This window comes from Dipodomys merriami, unplaced genomic scaffold, assembly GCF_024711535.1.
Source record: "Dipodomys merriami isolate MVZ:Mamm:240054 unplaced genomic scaffold, mDipMer1.0.p SCAF_176, whole genome shotgun sequence".
Classification (NCBI taxonomy): domain Eukaryota; kingdom Metazoa; phylum Chordata; class Mammalia; order Rodentia; family Heteromyidae; genus Dipodomys; species Dipodomys merriami.
This window is the reverse complement of record NW_027203115.1, coordinates 1,525,831-1,546,560: the sequence shown is the minus strand read 5'-3', so window position 1 is coordinate 1,546,560 and position 20,730 is coordinate 1,525,831. Positions and strand designations below refer to the sequence as shown.

The window sequence follows — 20,730 nt, the reverse complement described above, 5'->3', positions numbered from 1 at the left end:
AAGGCCACACTAAGGCTACCAGCACAACTATGTTTATCACAGCATTATTTACCATAGCTAAGATATGGAAGCAACCCAAATGCCCTTCAGTAGATGAATGATCAAGAAAAAGTGTTTTATACACACACACACACACACACACACACACACACACACACACACACACACACACACACACACACACACACACACACACACACACACACACACACACACACACACAATGGAATTCTATGCCTCCATCAGAAAGAATGACATTGCCCCATTTGTTAGGCAATGGAAAGACTTGGAAAAAATTATATTAAGTGAAGAAAGCCAGGCCCAAAGAAACATAGATCCCATGGTTTCCCTTATCTGCAATAACTAGTACATGTGTAGGACAAGCAGAAAAGGCCAAAAGCTATGCACATATGAAAATATAAGATGATGTTAAGCAAAATGAACCCCAAGAAAGGGATACAATTATCTTTTTTCTTTCTTGCTATTGTTTCTAACATATTTATAATGTACCGTGTGATTTTTTTTGTTGCCTTGTATGTTCCTCCCCCACTGTATTTGATGTTGGTGCCCTGCAGCTTGTATATACACTTCTCTAAATCGGGGAGGGGAAGGGAAAAAACAAAATGCTTGAATAGGGATATAGGATTGACCCATTGTAACAATGAGATGTACAAAACACTATGTTGAAAATGAACTTTACAACTTCAGTTGGGGGGAGGTGGTAGTTGTGGAGGTGGGAAGGAAGGGAATGTAGGGGGAAAATAAAGGAGGAGGCAACAATGCTCAATAGGAAATATACTTACTACCTGTTCATATAAATGTAACCCCTGTGTACAGCATTTTTACAATAAAAATGTACCAAAAAAGAAATGGCAGCCTTTGTAAGGAAAAAGTAAAATGCTAATAAAGATAAATCATGATAAAAATAAGTACCTGCTAAGTGGGACCAATGTTTGGTTAGCTATTACAAATCAGCAGAAAAGTATCACCTCATTCATTTCATAATTACTTTTATAAAATTAATTACATTTGATTCCCCAGAATCTACAAACGCTGAACCTAAATGTTAACTGTCATTCAAATGCCAACAATTTGGGGACAGAAAGAGGGCTAAAGCAGTTAAAGTTTTATATTTAAATTTATAAAAACCATTTTTATAATTAAGGGTACTTTGAGTCCTAGACCAGAAATTCCCAAAGTGTGTAAACCATCCACATTCCTTTATAATACCTTTGCTTTTGTAGTTTAAGAGATTTGTCATTATAAAGTACACAGAAATAAGAGACTCATTTAAAAAACACATTTCTCGGGCTGGGAAGGTGGCTCAGTGGTAGAGTGCTTGCCTTGCATGCATGAGGCCCTGGGTTTGATTCCTCAGCACCACATAAGCAAAAAGAAAAAAGCCGGAAGTGGCGTTGTGGCTCAAATGGTAGAGTGCTAGCCTTGAGCTGAAGAGCTGAGGGACAGCGCCCAGGCCCAGAGTTCAGGCCCACGACTGGACCCAAAACAAAAACAAAAATAAAACAAAAAACACATTTCTGCTTGTATCTGTCTTTGCTTTGCCTGTTTCCTTTACTTCCTGCTTTTAGAAAACATTATCTTGTATTTCATACATCCTTACAAACCTTAAATACTCTAGAAGGAAGAGGGAATCAAAATAGAATAAACATACTAACAAATTTGTAGCTATGAGTATTCCCATTAAGGGAAATGCTTCCATTTACAGAGAGATATTTAAGAGTTGTTCTTCAAAGGTCAGGAGACTGGGCTTGGAGACTTTAGGTGAAAGAACTGAATTACTGTGAAGGATCTTCTGAGATTATATGAAAGGTATCTGCTTACCAAAAGATATGCACATTGTGTTTCTTGGTGGACAAAATGAATATAAGAAGAAGAAAGTTGGGGTTGGGATGACACAGTTTAACACAGTTTAGCCATACAAATCTCTGCTTTCTGGTGCTTACTTTGGAGACATAGTGCATATACCATCCATAAGACAAAGATCTGTTTTCATCACATGACAACCCATAATTTACTCACCATGTATGCCCGAAAGTATGCAGGAATAAAGGACTGATTGGATAGGCTGAGGATCCTCGTAGAGTCCTTTAAGACATAGATTTCGCCAAAATCAACTTGATGAGGATGTATGTAGATGACCGGGCCTTCTCCAATGCTCTTTATCTGACAAACCTATGTTCCAGGCAAGAGGAGGAAACAGGATCAGCTGAAAATAGCTAGCAGGGTCATAAAATCATGGTTATGGGAACTGTTCCTTCTGGTACTCTGTGATCAAAGGGATGCACAGATGGCCATTTAGGGTCAGGACATTTAGAATATAGCCTAGAATTCCTCCCTAGGGATGGCCATCTTCCCCTGAGCCCACACTAAGGGGAAATAAAGAGGGCTGCTCTGTCCCACAAAGCGCTCCTCTTTCAACAACATTCAGAGATGGAGTTCACAGCTATGCTTCAGCATCAGATGGGATTTGGTTTGAGTCTTTGTTCTGTCACTGTACTGGAGGGAGGGTATTGCACACAACTGTGCAGGTGGATCATAAAATCCACTTGGCATTATGTGTGCCAGAGAAGATGGGCCCTTGTCTTTTATAGCACACTGTCTGTCCTCCTCGTAAGCTGAACCTACAGGGTGTAGTGGTGTAATAGTGAGCAGAGAAGGAGATATGATGTCAACTTTTGGGTTGACCTGCCTTTCTGATGATGCTTTGTAAGTCAGGCCACATATATATGGCATCTTGTAGGGAAGAATTAAGAGTAAACTCCTACCAGAGGTGGGGAACCACCTCTGCTAGCTGGTATCAACATTTATCTTGCTATTTAAAAAGTACTACAGGGGCTGGGAAGGTGGCTCAGTGGTAGAGCGCTTGCCTTGCATGCCTGAGGCCCGGGGTTCGATTCCTCAGCACCACATAAGAAAAAAGTTGGAAGTGGCACTGTGGCTCAAGTGGTAGAGTGCTAGCCTTGAGCTGAAGAGCTGAGGGACAGCGCCCAGGCCCAGAGTTCAGGCCCCACGACCGGACCCAAAAAAAAAAAAAAAAAGTACTACAGGTTGACCCATTGTAACAATGAGATGTACAAAACACTAGGTTGAACAACGAACTTTACAATTTTGGTGGGGGGAAAAAGGTGAGTGTAGTTGTGGAAGTTGAAGGGAAGGGATGGTATGGGAAAAACAAAGGAGGAGGCAACAATGCTTGTTAAGAAATGTATTCATTACCTTGCTCATGTAACTGTAACCCCTCTGTACAGTATTTTCACAATAAAAAACTTATTAAAAAGTACTAGGATTTATTGAATTTCTGGTCCTCTCTGTGGTTGCCTTGGCAGGATTAGAAATAATTTTATTGGCCTTATATGGCCAATGGATGGACATTCTCTATCCTTGAAAGCAATCAGAATCACTTCAAACAAATGTAGATTGACATCACCCAGCTCTAAGTTTACCAAATGTCCAGGAATACAGAGGCTCATCAGAGACTCAAGATTTGGTTCAACCTTCCATATCATTTGCTAAGTATACAGATGAAGAAGGGCCAAGTGTGTGTGTGTGTGTATGTGTGTATGTGTGTGTGTGTGTGTGTGTGTGTGTGTGTGTGTGTGTGTGTGTGTGTGTGTCTTCTGGTACTTGAGTTAGGCTAAAGACCAATTGCTATAAAATCCTACTACCTTTAATGTCTCTGCAAATAGATTCCCGATATCATGGTATTTCATGATTGCAGAAAGAAAATGTAAAACTACAAATACTAGAGGGTATATGACTGTGGTATATTCCTGAAAGGAAGACTTTAGAAATACTTGATAAGAAGCATGGTGGTTTCAACTGTAGTTCTGAGAATTGGCTCTCACCAGAGGGGGGTCCTGGCTCCCAAAAATGGAGATATAAACCTTGGACCTGTGTTCTCCAATAGCCTGAGTCTCCAGAGTCAGTGGTATATCTACAGTGCTATGGGGAGAGATGACCCCACAGGGGCTAGAGCTGGAAAGCAGCACAGTAGGCGAGTTCTCATAAACCTGGAGAAAGACAAGCCAAGGGTAAGAAAGCCATTCAAGGCAAGGAACAAATGTCATATTCATTTATCTTGAAGTAAAAGTTGTCCTTAGTTCATGGGAAGTCTTCAGGAATGCCTCATTTTTAAGAAAATCCAAGGTGATGAGTACTTGATTTAGCCACAAAAGAGTTTGGTCAAGTGGAGGCCAAAGTCAAGGTACCCATCACAGCAATTTGCAGAAAGGATCTACCACATGAATGAGAGTAGGCCAGCAGTCTTTCACACCAAGTTCTTAACCTGGCCCCCCTCACATCATGCTTCCTTCCCTGTCACCTTGCCCCTTTGTACTCCATTAACAGAGGCCATACTATCACACCTTTCTGAGAACAGGTTGCTCCATCCCACCTCCAATCCTATGTATGCTGGTTCCTCTTCCTAGAATGCTGTTCCCTTCCCTGATACATCCTTCATGGGTTTTCCTCACCTCAGGCACCTCTAAAGCTCTATGGTGGGTATTTTTGCCTCTGCTCTTGGGGAGTACACTGTAAGGCCCTTTCCCACAGTAGGCACTGACATCACAGACCATCTGCAAGTCTTTACTCCATGGCTAGAGAGTTGTTGGGGCAGAGCCCAGCTACTGCTCTCTACATGTCCAGTTTTAGTCCCCAAACATATACTTAATACATGTTTTTTTTACATGAGTGTATGAATGAATGGATGGATGAATCAATAAGACCCCTGGTCTCCAGTGTATTACAAGTTCTCATGCAACAACAACAACAAATGAATAAAGTTTTAAAAATCCCAAAGTCAGAGAACAATGGACAGGGTGGCATTGATCAAGGAGTGACATTGTCCTCATTATCTGATTTAGGGACTTGAAATCCCTTTGTACAACTACATAAAAAATATCCCGAAGTCAATCAGGTTTGGGTAATCCTGAGAAACACTTCTAAGAACTTTAGCTCCTTGGGAGAGTGACAGAGCATGTGGGTTATACTCTTTTGCAGGATCCCATCTTTCTGGTATGGCCTAGCATGGCCCAATCACATTCTACCTTTCTGTGCAACACTGCTCTGTCCATGCTTCTGGGGCCTGAAGAAAAAGGAAAAATCAGCAATGCTCTCTTTATCCAAATGTTGGTATTTTGTTCCTAATGAGATTTTAAATTAATTTTGACCTTTTAGAATATTGCATACATATGCATATTGCATATGTATTTCTTACAAAAAGATATTAGCATCTATTAGTTACACAAGGGGGATTTCATTGTGATATTTCCATGCATGCATGCAAAGTATCCTGATCAAACTCCACTCTTGTTATCCTCTCTCATATATCACTTTCCCCAAAACAACTCCAATAGGTTTCATTGTACCATTTACATACATGCCTGTAAAGTACTCTGACCATATTCACCTTCTGACTAGCTTCCCCTAAAATTCTCTCCCAAGGCAAGTGTCTCATTCTAGCTCTGTTGTATAGAAATTGCTTCTATGACCTCAGATGCAGACTCTACCCCTGAGTTCTTGAGATGTGTACCATGCATGGCCAGCCTATCTTCCTATGGAGCATCTGTGTGTTAGGCCTACCTCAAAACTGGACCCTTGGTTCCTGCTTCTGTTAAAGAGAGACCCACACAGTAATTCTAAATTCCTTTTTACCTAAGACCCTTTCACTAGAGGCAAGTAAACATTTTATCCCAGCTAAATCTTCTCTGTTGCAGGTTAAACATGAGATTGCTCCTTTTATGATTTAGATTTGGAGATGACATGAGCCACATTCTGGTTACTCCAAACATGACACATTTTTCAAGTTCCCATTAAAAATATGCATTTCCCATTAAAGCTGTATTTCTCTGATGCATCCTAAACTTGCCTTGGGTCTCTGGGTCCTCTAAAGCTCTTTTAACTCATATTGAACTTGAAGCCATATAAAGCTTCCATTGACTTTTTTGCATAAATTTATATTAGATTACTGTACTTATACAACTGCACTTTAAAACAAATGCATTTTTGGTAAATTGTACATCATTATTAACCTCCCATTATTCTAGTCTTACCCATATGTGAACTGCTTAGTCACCCACTCAGACAGGTGTAGAGGCATGTGGACGGACACATTTCAAAAGACATTAAGAGATAATTCCTGCTTTCTCTTCCTGTGTTACTGCTAGGCCTTCTGGTCCAACAAGTCCATTTATAAATACTGCATTACTCTATCTTGGTGATTCTGTTCGAATCACAGCCATGGGCATACACGAAAACCCCCAGCTCATTTCCCATGCTTGGTTAATTCACAGGCAATTATTTGCAGGTGCACTTTTGCATGCTGGCTTAATTGACACTTTTCCTTCTTTATCAAGGGCAATTTCCCTGGGAAATTAACAACTGTTTATACCTGCAGCTGCTCACTCATGCAGATGGCAATCCAGCTGTGGTTTTATAGCCCCATGCTTAGTTTATCCAAGGGTTAAAAATCAGGATTACATAAGGTCATGTGTTTGGAACTGTGACTCTTCAGAAGGCTGTCTCTCTCTCTTTTTTTTTTTCATGAAAGGAATCCAATGGGAGAACACCAAAGGAGAAAGTCACTCACCTGAGGCAGGACGGCGTAACATCCTGGGAGGTCGTCATTATTGACAAGCTGGATTGTCTTCTCATAGGGGTACTTTAGGAAGCAGCGCCCAAAGTTCACCTCCGTATCAACCAGTTGGAGGGCAGGTACAACACACCTGCTCAAAGGAGCCCATCAAACAATTCAAAATAGAGAACTTGTTTATAGAGAATGAAGAGTCCTTAACTACATCTATTTGTCATTGTCATTAATCATGTTCAAATATTCTCTCCTGACATCTTTCTTAGTCTCCAGTCACTATTTTTTTTCTAATCAGAAAAGAACTACCAGTAGAACTCATTAAACAGCTGTCTGTAGTGAACAGTCACTAACATTTCCACTGTTTTTTAGTTTGGTCTTCCTCTTGCTAAAGTACCATGATACAAGTTCCTTGGGATTGTGGGTCTATTTCCATGAATGGGGTGATTACTACTAGCATGGGTCCTAAATAACTATGCTTTGGTCAGGCAGAAAGTTCCCCAAAGACTCCCAACAGATCATACCATCTAAATAACTAATAATAAATAACAATAGCTAATTAATAATTCTAATTCCTATGCAGAACAATTGTCTTGAGTAGGTTGCCTTTGGGCAGCTGCTCAGTCTAGAACTAGTGCTGTGATAGTGGGTCTGATATACAGGGGGTTGGGTTGGGAAGCGGAGAGCTGGGTACAGTGATGAGAGGAGATGGAGTCCCATGTTGGCAGTTAGTCTCTCATTAGGTGAGTTGGGTTTTATTTTGTGTCTGTAGCTCTCAGTGTCTAACCTGCCCTATGTCATTGCTACTGCATGCAGTGCTATGGGGAAGAGTTGCGACTTTTGAATTAGACAGACCTAGGTTCAATGCCGACCTCACAAAGAACCTCTGTTACTTTGGGCCAATTGTGTTCTCTGTCAGGGTCCTACTACTCTCATAGGTAAATTGAAAGCCATTCTAGGGATCGATTGGCATTATTATGCTTCTTGGGGTGGCAGGACAATCCAGAGAAAGTGTGAACTGAGGGCATGACCCAGCACCATCTAAGTGTGAAGTGAGAGGAGGTGGACCTGGGGTGAGGGCATGGCTAGTGTCATACTGGCTCACTGAGAGAGTCACTTTGGGGTGCAAATCCTCAAAGCAACTCTTCAGGTGAGAGTCAGTGAGCAGTGTCTGCAGATAACACCATAAGTAATAATATAAAAGGAATGCTTTCACTTAAAGCCTGTTATTGAACACAGGATGACTGTCCATTTTTAGCTGGAATGGCAGTTATTGAGTTGACCCAATGACTTTCTCAAAGCTAACTTTTTTGCTGCCTGAAACCCTGGACTGAAAACCATAACCATAGAGCATGCTTTTAGTAGAAACTAACCATCATTATTATGTTTGTAATCTAAGATTTCCTATTGATAGCGACAGGAAAAGGAGCTTGCAGCATATTGAAATAAGCATGCATAGAAAAGAAATCCAAGGCCAGAATAAAAGGCAAACTTGTCAACAGAGTGGACCAAATCAGAGGGGCTTTTCTCTTTTTAATCAAATGAAAAAGGAATTAGGCCTAGAAGAAATACTAAGTAGCTTCAGGCAATACAGATTCAAGTTCTTTTGGGGCTGTTACCTGTCCTTTATCCAAGCCCAAGACTGTGTGAAATAGGGCCAGCTGGGATCTCCCCACCTACTAGCACATTTGCACCTTTGTTAATGTATATCTTCCCAAGATTCATGAGAGACCTGAATTCTAGAAATTCACGTATTGGCTAAATGGTTCTTTCACTGAAGGACTGAGAGTAGTGTCTTCATGCTACATGACTTTGGAGTACTATCTTGAAAGATAAAACAAAAAACAAAAAACAGCATTTCATCACTTCTTCCTTCCAAAACTTAGTTTGAAGACTCATCAGGGAGCACTACAAGTGCACATGTGTATTCACACACACACACACACACACACACAAACACACACACACACACACACACACACACACACACACACATCCCACACCTTCTTACTGTTACCAAAGATGCTTCTCTAAATATTTGTTGTCCTAAAGCTTTGTCCTTTGACTATTCAATTCAGTTTTCTTTCCCAGGAAGGAAGAATGTTCTGGCTAGCAGGTGAGCTGCCTTCTGGGAAGCAGCCCAATACAGGGCCTGGAGGAGGGATGGAGGCGGTAGGGGTGGGGAGGGGGAAGGATTCCAGAAGAGAGGAACAGGTGAGGGCTACCTGGCTGTAATGAGGAGCGCCAGCACTTCTTCTCCAATGCCCTCCACATCTACCACCAATGCCAACTCATATTTTTGCACAGTGTTGGAGCATAAGGTCACCTGGAAAGGAAAAGGTAAGGAGTTGGTCTTCTCTCTTTGTGTACAGAGAGGAACTAGGGGAGACCAAAGCTCATGAATGCAGTTTCCAAGTATTTTATAGATATGTGACATATTGCGTTTTTAGTTAAACACGTTATTATATGGTGAGGTCAGGGCATACTGTGTGTTGTCATAGGCCAGAAGTGATGTTAGTAAATAAGTTTGCTCATTTCTGAAGTTTTTTCATTAAATAATAGAAGTTATATTTCCACACAAAGGGAAAATGGCCATGAAGTCTGAGCAATATAAAACAAACTTTAATCATTACAATTTAATTTTTCCTTATATCTCAGGGCTATATGAGTGATGAAAATTCAATATACTGATAAAACACTACAATGAAATTTCTCTTACATCAAAACAAATGAGAAAATAATCATATGGGATCCAGAAACTGTCATAAGAAATCAGTCTTTTATTACCCAAATCGTTCCCTTCCCTATATTTATTATTAGAACAGAAAACAGGAAGTTCCAAAGAAAAGTCCATCTGAGGACATTGTCTGACCAGAACATTTTAACCTATGCTTTTATTTGTGGCTGTCAGACTTTATGTTTAGACTTTGGAAAACCTTGTTCCAACATTTAATTGCTTTAAAATGATTTGTACTAGAAGAGGTACTTGTTAGTCTAGAACACAGCTGCTGGCCTGTGTTAAGGCTTTTCTATCTATAAATTATGTATCAGGTACTAATTAAAAATCTTTTTGGTTGCAGAGGGAATCACTGAATGCAAATTTGAATCCACATAGACCTGGCTGAAGTGCAGATCAGGAGGGGAAATTGTAGCTTAGAGAAAGCTTTTTGAAATATGCAAGAAAATAAAGTAGAGATGAAGTCATTGATTTGGAAAGAAAACTTGGACTTGGAGAAAATCAAGAGACTTGAAGTATGACTAGAACCTCTTGTTTATATATCAGGTCTGTGGTTAGAAGGAAGAAGGGCAAATGTTTCTGGAAGAAGCTGATGGAGGGATAGCATGTCTTTAAAATCCTTCCTGGGCTATCTAGAAAGGCATAAAGAATGATAGGTAACAGGTAGGCTGAACATTATTAAGTAAAAAATAAATAAATGGATTACAGTAGCACTTTTTTAATTAGAAAAATGACAGCAATCTTGACAAGATAAAGTGGTATATAATATCATCAACCCTCACTGGAAGGAGAAAACCATGGAAGAGATGAAAAACCCCACAGAAGAGATTTAGGATGAATAGATTTGAGATAAGATATTAAGAAACATTTAAAACAAATCTGGGGATAAGATAACAGCTGGATTACATCCTCAGTGGTAAAGGCTGAAGAGAAAACTAGCAACCTTAGCTATGAAGTCTTACCTTTTTCTCTTTCCCAGAAAGTATAAAGTCATTTCAATTTATTAGTTCTCAGTATTGCTACACTTCACTGGTGAAGCAAGTAAGATAAACCCTTCTCAGCCAACTGTGAGGCAATTTTGCTGTTGGCACCACAGGCCATAACTATGGCACTGTGCTATCCTGATTTCTGATCAAGTATGGGGCTAGGGGTTGGGGATCAGCAGCCTCCTCACTGCTCTTCCTGTGAACCTAAATTCAAAGCACTGGTTAAAATATCACATTTGTGTTGACTATAAAGTCCAGGTTCATTTTTACAAATCTCAGTAAGCTGGCTGTCATCTGAATATTTATTGGTATAAAGGGTCTGAGTCTGAAGGGAAGAAAACTCTAATTATAAGTTCTATAATTTTGTATTAATACCAATGTGTGTATTATCTCATAGATAGTTGTCACCAGAAATAACTAGAAGCCACTGTTGTGAAGGTAACCCATCCAGATCAATGCAAATCCATCGTCCAGTGTATTTGTGTCTGGTTTCTTCTCCCATAAACCCGATGTTCCACGATTTGAGAGGCACGCATTCCCACTGTCCCTAGACAGTCACTTTGTTCTCAAAGGCTGCCTGGAAATCCAGCCTCCAATTGCTGGAAGGCTGTGCACTTACCCTGATAGCAGCAAATGCCTGGGAGCGAATTGTTCCATGGCTGGGAGCGATGGTGAATTCCTTTGGTTTTATTACAGGTGTTTCTTCACTGGTCCAAGACTGTCTGCTGTTGTCTGAGATCTGCCCATAACTTGGAACACTTTTTGGGCCAGTGCCATCTCCAGGGATACGCAATGTATAGGTCATAGGAATCAAAGATGTGTTATTCAGGGAACAGATCAGGGTATGAGGAAACCCTAGAAAATCAAATAAGAGGTGAGAAATAAAAGCCCTCCTCCAATAGCCTCCCTGGGCCACTGACCTCTTCTGGCAACTACCCAACAATGAACAGGTTTTAAATAAATTGTTGCTACAAATAGTTGCCCTATACATTGTTTTCCATAAGTAAACAATTTAATTCTTTCATGCATTTACTTAATGATTGTAAGGTTAGGAACAGGTGCAAATGGGTCATGCCTGCAATCCTAGCTACTCAGGAGGCTGAGATCTGAACATTGTGGTTCAAAACCAGCCCAGGCAGAAAATCAGTGAGACTCTTATCTCTGATTAACCACCAGAAAATCTTAAGTGGCACTGTGGCTCAAAGTGGTACAGTGCAATGCTTGAGTGATGAAAACAAAAAGCTCAGGGACAGTGCTCAGGTGCTGAATTCAACCCAAACTCCCCACAGAAAACCTAATAAATATTATGCAACAGGCTAACTAGTAGATGACACAATAAATCCCTTGACTGTCACCTCTTCCAAAGAGTGATCCTGTAGTATTAGTTTGCTGGGTTGTCTTGCAAAAGCATATTTTGCTTTCAGATTTTGCATGAAATGCTTGCTATTTTTTATTTATTGGTTCATGTGTGAAAGCAGAGTCTTGTGTGTGTGTGTTCCCCCCCGTCCCCCCCCCCCCCCCCCGCCATGTGGCCTAAAGCTTGCCAAAAGGTGATAGAATTAGTTCTGGCCTGTCTAAGGATCATGCTCTCAGGGCTGGCTGAATAATATCAAAGAATAACTTCTACCAAGAGAGACTTGGTGATCTGCTTTAGAGCAAGCTAATCATCCAGGCAGAGACTAACACCAACTTTCACCTTCCTCAAAGCTACTTTGTCATAGTATATGCAGCTCTCCTGTGTTTTCAGGTAGACTCATGTTCCTTTCTTTTAAGATGTGAATCCTCCTTGCTGGGCAAGAGATAAGCTGAACTTTGAATTTTGATTCCCTAGGTGGTTATTCTATATGCTACCACTTTCAGAGCAAGAAGAATTAGCTATAGCCATAGAACACAAGTGTTTATTTCTACTGGTTGTAAACCTTGCTCTACCACCTTGAACAACCTTCTCTTGAAATGTTATTCTTGGAAAATCCAGAGGAATGGCTACAAAGGTAGTTTCCCAATTATGTAATTGCTATGATGACTTTTCTAAATGTGCCCAAGATCGACTTTTGAAACTATGCCTTATTTTACCTGATCATTTATGGGCTAAACATTTTGCTAATTGATAGCATAGTCTTTCAAACTATTGCCAGATAATTTCCCTGTAGCCAGAAACTTTTCACAGAAGAAAGCTAATCTTAACTTCTTTGTTAAAAGAATTCCCTGTACTAGGATTTTTAATATTCCATATGATATTGCTTGTCAGGAAGCCTAAGGAAGGGGATATTTATTTGCTAAAGACTGAACGATTACTAGTAAGAATGGTATTCTTGGGGCTGGAGCATGGCTCAGTGGTAGAGTGATTGCCTTGCATGCATGAGGCCCTGGGTTCAATTCCTCAGCACCACATAAGCAGAAAAAGCCAGAAGTGGTGCTGTGGCTCAAGTGGTGGAGCACTAGCCTTGAGCTGAAGAGCTGAGGGACAGTGCCCAGGCCCAGAGTTCAGGCCCCATGACTGGCAAAAAAAAAAAAAGAAAGAAAGAAAGAAAAAAAAAAAAGAAAAAAAAGAATGGCATTCTTAGGCTTCTGGCTGCACCCAATTTTGTATCTCCTTCTGAATGAAAGTATTCTATAGTTCTAGATATCTCTGCTCCCTCCAAATACTATCAAGAAGAGAAGGTCAATAGCTATTTTTCTTATTGATATATTTTTATTCTACAAAGGGGTTACAATCCAGTATGTCATTTTGATCTATTCAGTGCATTTTGGTCTATCGCCCTTTTCATTGTTCCTTCTTGTCCCTTCCAGCCCCACCTATCACTACAATTTTTCGAGTTTCAGAGGAAACTCCTCTTTTCTTGGCCTATCACCCTCCCCTTGGGCTTCCTGGTATTCATTTGGTTAGACTGTAAGTTAGTTGCTCAAAGGAGTTATAGCATTTGAATTCTCTGCATATACCATACTTTAGTTAATATGCTTATATGTATATTCGATATAATCCTATATAGGTCTCTCTCTATATAATTTAGATTTAACTTTCAAATATGAGAGAAAACCTGTGTCCTTTGTCTCTCTGGGCCTAACGTACTTCATTTAACGTAATTTCTCCCATCAATTTCTCTGCAAATGATGTAATATTCTTCTTGATAAATGAAGGAAATTCTATTTTTATTTTCTTAGAGTAATTAACAAGATTGGATAGAATGTTCTAGGATTCTCAGAGGCAACTCATATTTCTCCCAGTACTTAATTACTGATTTAAAAGACAACATTCTCAAGAGATTCAATTCTCCTTTAATTTGCATAGTTTTACCTGATTTTAAAAAACCTCTACTAAGACTTCTTGAAGAAATTAGCAGCTGCAGATCAAAAAGCTGCACAGCAAAAAAAAAACCCAACAATAAAATTATTTTAAAAGGTGGTCCATCATTTAGACGATGACCCCCTTCTACTAAATAATGGAGAGTATTCAACTGATTCAGCAACATGCAAAGTCAAAAATTAAACTACAACAGAGAGATTTGGGGGGTATTCGTAGTTTTTTTTAGACAAAAGGTTCCTGCTTTTCTAGTAAAATAAAAAAAACTACATAAAGCAAAGGCAAATGTATTGCAGATCATCATGCAAGTGAAGTGATATTTTTGTAGTAATACACAGAAGTAATTCAGAATATGGGAGATCAATAAACACATACAAAATCCATAAAATTCAGACTCAGGTTTAGGAAATGAACATGGTCTATATGGGAGTCTTGGTTCATTTCAAGTGTTTCTGACACCAACTATGCGACCAAATCTGAGATGGTCTTTGACAACAGTGTTTTATCACAAGTCCTATTATGAGTAAGAATTAATTTGAAAATTTTATTGTGATATTTTCTGGTCTTTTGCTGCTACAAGATATCTGACAGTAGTGTGATCATCCTCTCTTGTAGCTTTATATTGCAATGCTATGTAAGGATGTGTTGTTGACATACATCAGTTGCCAGGATCCCTGCATGGACTTGGCTGAACTTCTTAGAAGATGATTGAGCAGGGCTTTGGATTTACTAATATGCCTCATATTTTTCACTAGCCACAACTGGACAAAGTCTAGAGAGAGTCTGCTTCACTTATTTGACTATTAGGTGAATTTTAAGTTGAAGATCACACTTATTTTCCTTCAGGAGAATCTAACTATCACTCAAATATATGATACAAGTGTCTCCAGTCAGTTTCTTATACTATAGTAACATGAAAATGCTTGTAAATCATTTTCATAGATTTCCCTCCACTATGTGCCTTATGCAATATGATGTTCATGGAGGTATTATACATGTAATGTGATTTGAATAAAGTTGTTATAACCCTCATGTTGAAGCAATTGACCAGACATTATGAACAAAATTTTCCTAAAGAACTATTTTTCCCCAAAGTAGATGGGCCTACTCAAAATGAAACAAAATAGAAAAAATTACATACATACATATTTCAGTTAGTATTTCACAACCCCTATTTCCATTATCACTTACTTAAAAAGGTAAATTAATTTTAAACCAAATTAAATTAAATCATGAAATAAGATTCAAAATAAATTTGAAGTCTCCCTAATGAGAAATTTAGTACTAAAGAATTATTTTGTTGAGGATAATTGAACTTTGAATGATCATTGGTACACACACACACACACACACACACACACACACACACACACAATTGCCATTAGTACATGTATGTTTTCTTACCATCTAAGAACCAGTTTTTCCCTTTAGTGGGGGCAACAGTGAGCATACATGAATTTAAGCAGATCTCAATTCTTCTGATCTCAGTTTGAAACTGGAGGCATCAAGTAGTACTGCCTCATAGGATTACTAAAAGAATTCAATGCAACACTATATATAATACATTTAGCAATGACTAAAATACAAAACACAATGGATAAGTAGAGCTTCTGCTACTGCTGTTGTTACTGTTCTTATCATTTTATTAGTGGTGAAGCTTAGAAAAAGAGAAATTACTCAGGAGAACAACTGGGCAAGATGGTAACATCCCAACACTGAGGAGCGAAAGAACACCTGAGTCAATACACTGAGTTCACCTTAAACTTGAGAGCATCTTTGTGAGGCAGTGGCTTTGCTGCCAGATGGGCAAATCAGAATCTGCATTTATTAGAATACAGAATGTTCAACTAGTGGAGTGAAGCATAAAGCTTCTGTTGTCTCACTGTGGGAAGAGGGAAGACAGCTAGGTCTGACAGCTCTGAGTGCTCAGGACACAGCTACTATTTTCACATTCAAATGCCACTGCCACAGAGAAAGAAAAGAACAATTCTAGGCCTTCTTAACTGTTACCTATAAAAGAACAGTAAGAGAGAGGCTTTGTAAATATTCTTCCTCCCATACAGAGACAAAAAATATCCCTACCCCTCTCTAATCTCTACATTGAAAGTAGAAGTACTCACCATAGGAAACATCCCCAAAGTGCAGAGCAGGGACATTAAAATGGAAGGTAGGCCCAATGACACAGCCTCTGAAACACAAAAGTTGGAGAGTAGGGAGAATATCTAATGAGTTCAAGATAATGACCAGGAACTGAGAGTACAAACTAAAATACCATAACTTGGAAGTAAATCCATTCTAGAAGTGAGAAAGTTATGAGATGATGATCTCTCATAGAGCTCCTCAATTATTTTTTCAAAACTCCAACCATGGTTTTGACAAATGATACTGTTGTTAAAACTTATGGCCCAATTCCTACCAGCAAGCAAGGCAGGGGCATAACAGATAGATCACCAAACTAATGGCATAAACTGTCATCAATTTGGATGAGTCACTTATAATGTGTAAGTTATTAACTTATCAAGAAATAAAAATTACAGAACATCAATGATACTGCCAGTGATCAATGATACTGTTAACAATACTGTCAATCTATTCTATGCTTTTATAATTTCATTCCTACCACACTACCTTGCTGTGACATTGGCCATATATTTATTGGTATTACCGTTTCTTCCTCCAGTATGAAAAAGAGAAGTCTACACTAGGTGACTTTGAAGGAATGGGCATTCCAAATATTCATCTAGTTCTCCCTTAGTTTAAGTAAGGCTTGACAATCTTGAAGAGATGGTCCTAACTTAAAATATGTAATAGATTCTTCAGTTTCTAGTTTACTTCAGGTGGCAGGTAGAGTAATGGTTCCGAAAGATATGTACATTTTAATCCTTAGAACCTGGGATTATGCTAGGTAACATGGCAAAGGGGAATTAAGCAGCTGGAATTAAGGTTGCTAATGGATTGAATTTTAGATGGTGAGATTATGGTAGGTCCAATAGATTCATAAGGGTCTTTACTGACAAAGGAGGAAGACAGGAGAAGAAATCTGAGTTACGCAATGTGAGAAGTTACTTTGAAGGAAGAAAGGAAAGGAGTCAATGAGAATAGACAGCCTCAAGATACTGCAAAGTTTAGGCAATGAACTTTCCCCCTTCAGGAAAAAACTTAGCTCTGCCAACACCTTGGTTTTACTTCAATGAAACCTGTGTTGGGCCTCTAATTTACAGAACTGTAAACCAATAAATCTGTGCTATTTTCAAGTTAGGAAATTTGTGACAATCTATTAAAGTAGAAAATAAAGCCCGATAATCAAGTATTCTTGTTTCCTTTTAGAGCAATAACTACTTTCTCCACAACTCATATATTTAAAAATATTTAGACAAAAGAACTGAACAGAACATATATGTAATAAAGCACACAGATACCAGATAATACCTTAAGGTGGAACTATCCTAATTCACCAAGGTCCGGATGTTGGTGAAATAGGCATGTTGCACCATGTAGAATGCATTGGCGCTCTAGTGATACCTCCAGCTGCTCTAGCTCTAACTATAATGTGATGAGAAAATATCACAAGCCTGAGAAGAGTGGCCATGGCTAAGACTCACTGCAGCAAGTTCCTACTCCCAAATATGTCTCATGACTATCTGTTTTCATGATTGGAAGTGATTTCCAAAGGAGTGGCAAGAACTTAGCAAGGCAATTAGGATCCAGCTGAGCTTCAAGTCCAACATGCCTTCAGATTAGATGCTTAGCTTGGAAAAGAAGCTTTCAGGGGCCAAAGTAGCAAATCAATGACAAAGCATGTGACCTGTACAAAGGTGCTCCCAGGATTGCACAAAGCAGTCATTAAACCAGTGCAGAGGTTGAAAGAATCAGAGATAAATCACATTTGTTCAAAGGCTCCTATAACTGAGAGAACTGTATCTGAATACTATCTGGACTTAGAGATGGTCAGATGAATCCTAATAGTGATTTTTCTAAATATTAGGAGAGTCTATGTCAAGACATGCATGCATCAATGCAGTGATCTGTTAAAATTATAATATACACCAATTATAATTGAGTTATTATGAAACAAGCTGAATGCATAGAAAAATATAAGAGAAAAAACTGCTAATGGGAAAACTTTATATTAATTTTACAGTGATGTTTATGTAGCCATTTAAAATACTGTGTTATGTGATTGGAGGAGCAAATAAAAATAGCAAAAGTATATTTGTTTTAACCTTTCAAAATTATATATATAACCAAAATTATATATATATATATATATATATATATATATATATATATATATATATATATATATCAAGGACAGAATGGTTTTAAAAGAGAAAGAAAAAATTCTAGAATCTATAAGCCTTGTAGACATTCTTGGGGCGTAAGGTCTAAGGAAGTTCTGATGAAGTAATAAGTGAAATCAGCAATAATATGTGGGGTGGAAACTGATGATATATTGTACATGCACTTTCAGCCTTTGAAATTGCATATTTACTTGTGATACCAGATAGGATTTCAAAATTGTAGTTCATGGTTTGAAGTATTAGAATATAGTTTAATACATGAGATACTGAACTTCAGAAAACATTGTGTGGGGAAGAAAAATCAGTAGGTCTATTTCTTTCAGAAACTGGTGATGAGCTTGGAGACAAATGGACTCTTATAGTACTTCAAAGCATTATAGGTAGGTTGATTTTAAGAGTTTCCCTAAAATAAAAACAAAACAGGAAGGTGTAGAGAAACTGTGATCATAATCAAAGGTTAGTCAAGAAGATAATTTCCACCAGACGTTACTATAATGAATTATCTTCTCCAAATACCCTAGTCCAGAGAGTGACTATAGGCTAGTTTGATAAAGTTACAACCGATGGACAATTCTGATCCCCCAATAGCATCTATAGCCATATTGTAAGTCACACCTGTTCATTAGGAAAACATTAGTTGAAATTTAACACATCCCATTATGCTGAAGTGCTCATATCAACAAAGATGATCTAGTTCTAAAACTCAAGAAAGCAGTAGGTGAAAACTTCAGTTAGTTTCCACCTTAAACATTCCTTACTTAATGGTCAGTTTCACAGGCTCTGGTGTCCCATTGACATCAATCAGGAACTCTTCTTCGAAGTACCCCAGGATGGTAGAACTGAAGGAGATCTGGACAGCTTGGACTCCACTTGGCTCAATGATGCCCTCCTTGGGACTGAAAACAAAGCAAGACCCCAAGGCTGAGGTTGTAGGGACCACATGGAAGAGGGCATCGATGCTGCCTTTGTTGGACATGACTGCCTGTTTCAAGCAAAGACAAAGATGGGAAAGTCAAGGGACCTGTGATCAATTTCATGTAAGCATGTGGTTGTATTTATTATTTCATGTCAGCACAGAATAAGATACAGGGATTAGGACCAAAGGAAAACATTCACATTTATATTATATTCATGCTATAAAGACTTGTTCTAGGAGCAAGCTTCCCAGAAGAAGGCAAATGTAGACAGAGGTCAGAGAAATAAACTGAGAAAAGGTTTCAGAATTTGATTTATTATTAGAGGTGACCTCTAACCTTGAAGAAGAAAGTGGCTGTGGTGGGTAATGGGCAGAATCCAGTAGATAACTGTGCAGGGAGATCAAGGACATAGAGGAAGTGGTGGGCAACTCATTTTGAGAGCAGTAGTGAAAAGTGAGGCTGGAAGATGAACAGGGGTGGAAAGCTATCTTAGTGGGCACTGAGGGTGCTTGTGTTAAATTAGGTAATGCACCGTCAGGGCCCAACCCAGAGGAAGCCCTTACTCTGTGATGCCTTCTGTTGTCATTGATCCAGAAGACAGAGCTCTAGGGGACCAAGGGAATGGGGATCTACCTGGAGGTTAGTTGCTACTCAAGAGGAGCTTGAGTGGGGCACAGCCACTGGCCTCTGCAGGGGAAGAGGCAGCTACTTGTGCCAACAGAACACAGCTAATGCACCAAAGCAAATACAAGAAGGATTTGTCTTTTTATACTTATTTCCCATGCTCCTCATTCTGACGTCCTTGAAAGTCTGAATTGTGTTTCATCCTTTTTTAAAGGAATCCTTTAAAAGAAAGGTTCCTTTTAAAGGAACATTTCTAAAGAAAAGTGTTTATCGTAAGGGACTCTGGGGCCAAACTCCTTGGGTTCAAATCTCAGCTTTGCCATTGAGCTACTACCTATGTAGCTTTAAAAACAGTCTTGACTTCTCATATTAAGAGTAAATTTATCAACTTATATAACTTTTAGAATAGTTCTTGACAATTAGTGCTTATAAATGACAATGACTGTTACTTATAACCTCATGCAAAATGGGCACAGAATTTATCTGTGTTTAGGGAGTCACTGAGAATACATTAGTGGTAACTTCAAGGCCACTTAAAGGCATTAGTGGCCAAGAATGCCCCTTTCAGGCTGGGAAGGTGGCTCAGTGGTAGAGCGCTTGCCTTGCATGCATGAGGCCCTGGGTTTGATTCCTCGGCACCACATAAGCAAAAAGAAAAAAGCTGGAAGTGGCACTGTGGCTCAAGTGGTAGAGCGCTAGCCTTGAGCTGAAGAGCTGAGGGACAGCGCCCAGGCCCAGAGTTCAGGCCCCACGACTGGACACCCCCCCCCAAAAAAAAAGAATGCTCCTTTCAGCTATATACATATGACCATATAAGATGATGTTAAGAGAAGTGAACCCCAAGATAGGGACACAAACATATTTTTTCTTTCTTGCTATTGTTTCTAACATATTTATAATGTACCATGTGAATTTTTGTTACGTTGTATGTTCCTCCCCCATGGTATAACCCCCTTTTCACTGTATTTGATGTTGGTGCCCTGCATCTTGTATATACACTCCTCTAATTCGGGGAAGGGGAAGGAAAAAACAAAATGCTTAAATAAGGATATAGGTTGACCCATTGTAACAATGAGATGTACAAAACAGTATGTTGAAAACAAACTTTACAACTTTGGTGTGGGGAGGTAGTTGTGGAGATGGGAGGGAAGGGATGGTAGGGGGAAAACAAAGGAGGAGGCAACAATGCTCCATAGGAAATGTACTCATTACCTTGCTCATGTAACTATAACCCCTCTTGCACAGCATTTTTACAATAAA

At 39.1% G+C, this 20,730-nt stretch overlaps 1 protein-coding gene across 6 annotated transcripts in view; it reads right to left on the bottom strand.

The window, feature by feature from the left end:
* Hydin (HYDIN axonemal central pair apparatus protein) overlaps positions 1-20,730 on the bottom strand; it is a 266,122-nt gene that overhangs the window by 142,730 nt on the left and 102,662 nt on the right. For 5 of the 6 annotated variants that reach the window (XM_070026253.1, XM_070026252.1, XM_070026249.1 and 2 more), the window contains 7 exons: positions 18,688-18,911; positions 15,749-15,816; positions 10,947-11,182; positions 8,830-8,930; positions 6,608-6,743; positions 3,867-4,031; positions 2,041-2,193 (listed from right to left, as the gene is read on the bottom strand). In XM_070026253.1, coding sequence (XP_069882354.1) covers positions 2,041-2,193; positions 3,867-4,031; positions 6,608-6,743; positions 8,830-8,930; positions 10,947-11,182; positions 15,749-15,816; positions 18,688-18,911 — 1,083 coding nt within the window. The remainder of the gene's footprint in view (positions 1-2,040; positions 2,194-3,866; positions 4,032-6,607; positions 6,744-8,829; positions 8,931-10,946; positions 11,183-15,748; positions 15,817-18,687; positions 18,912-20,730) is intronic. The other variant, XM_070026251.1, reaches the window with a different exon arrangement.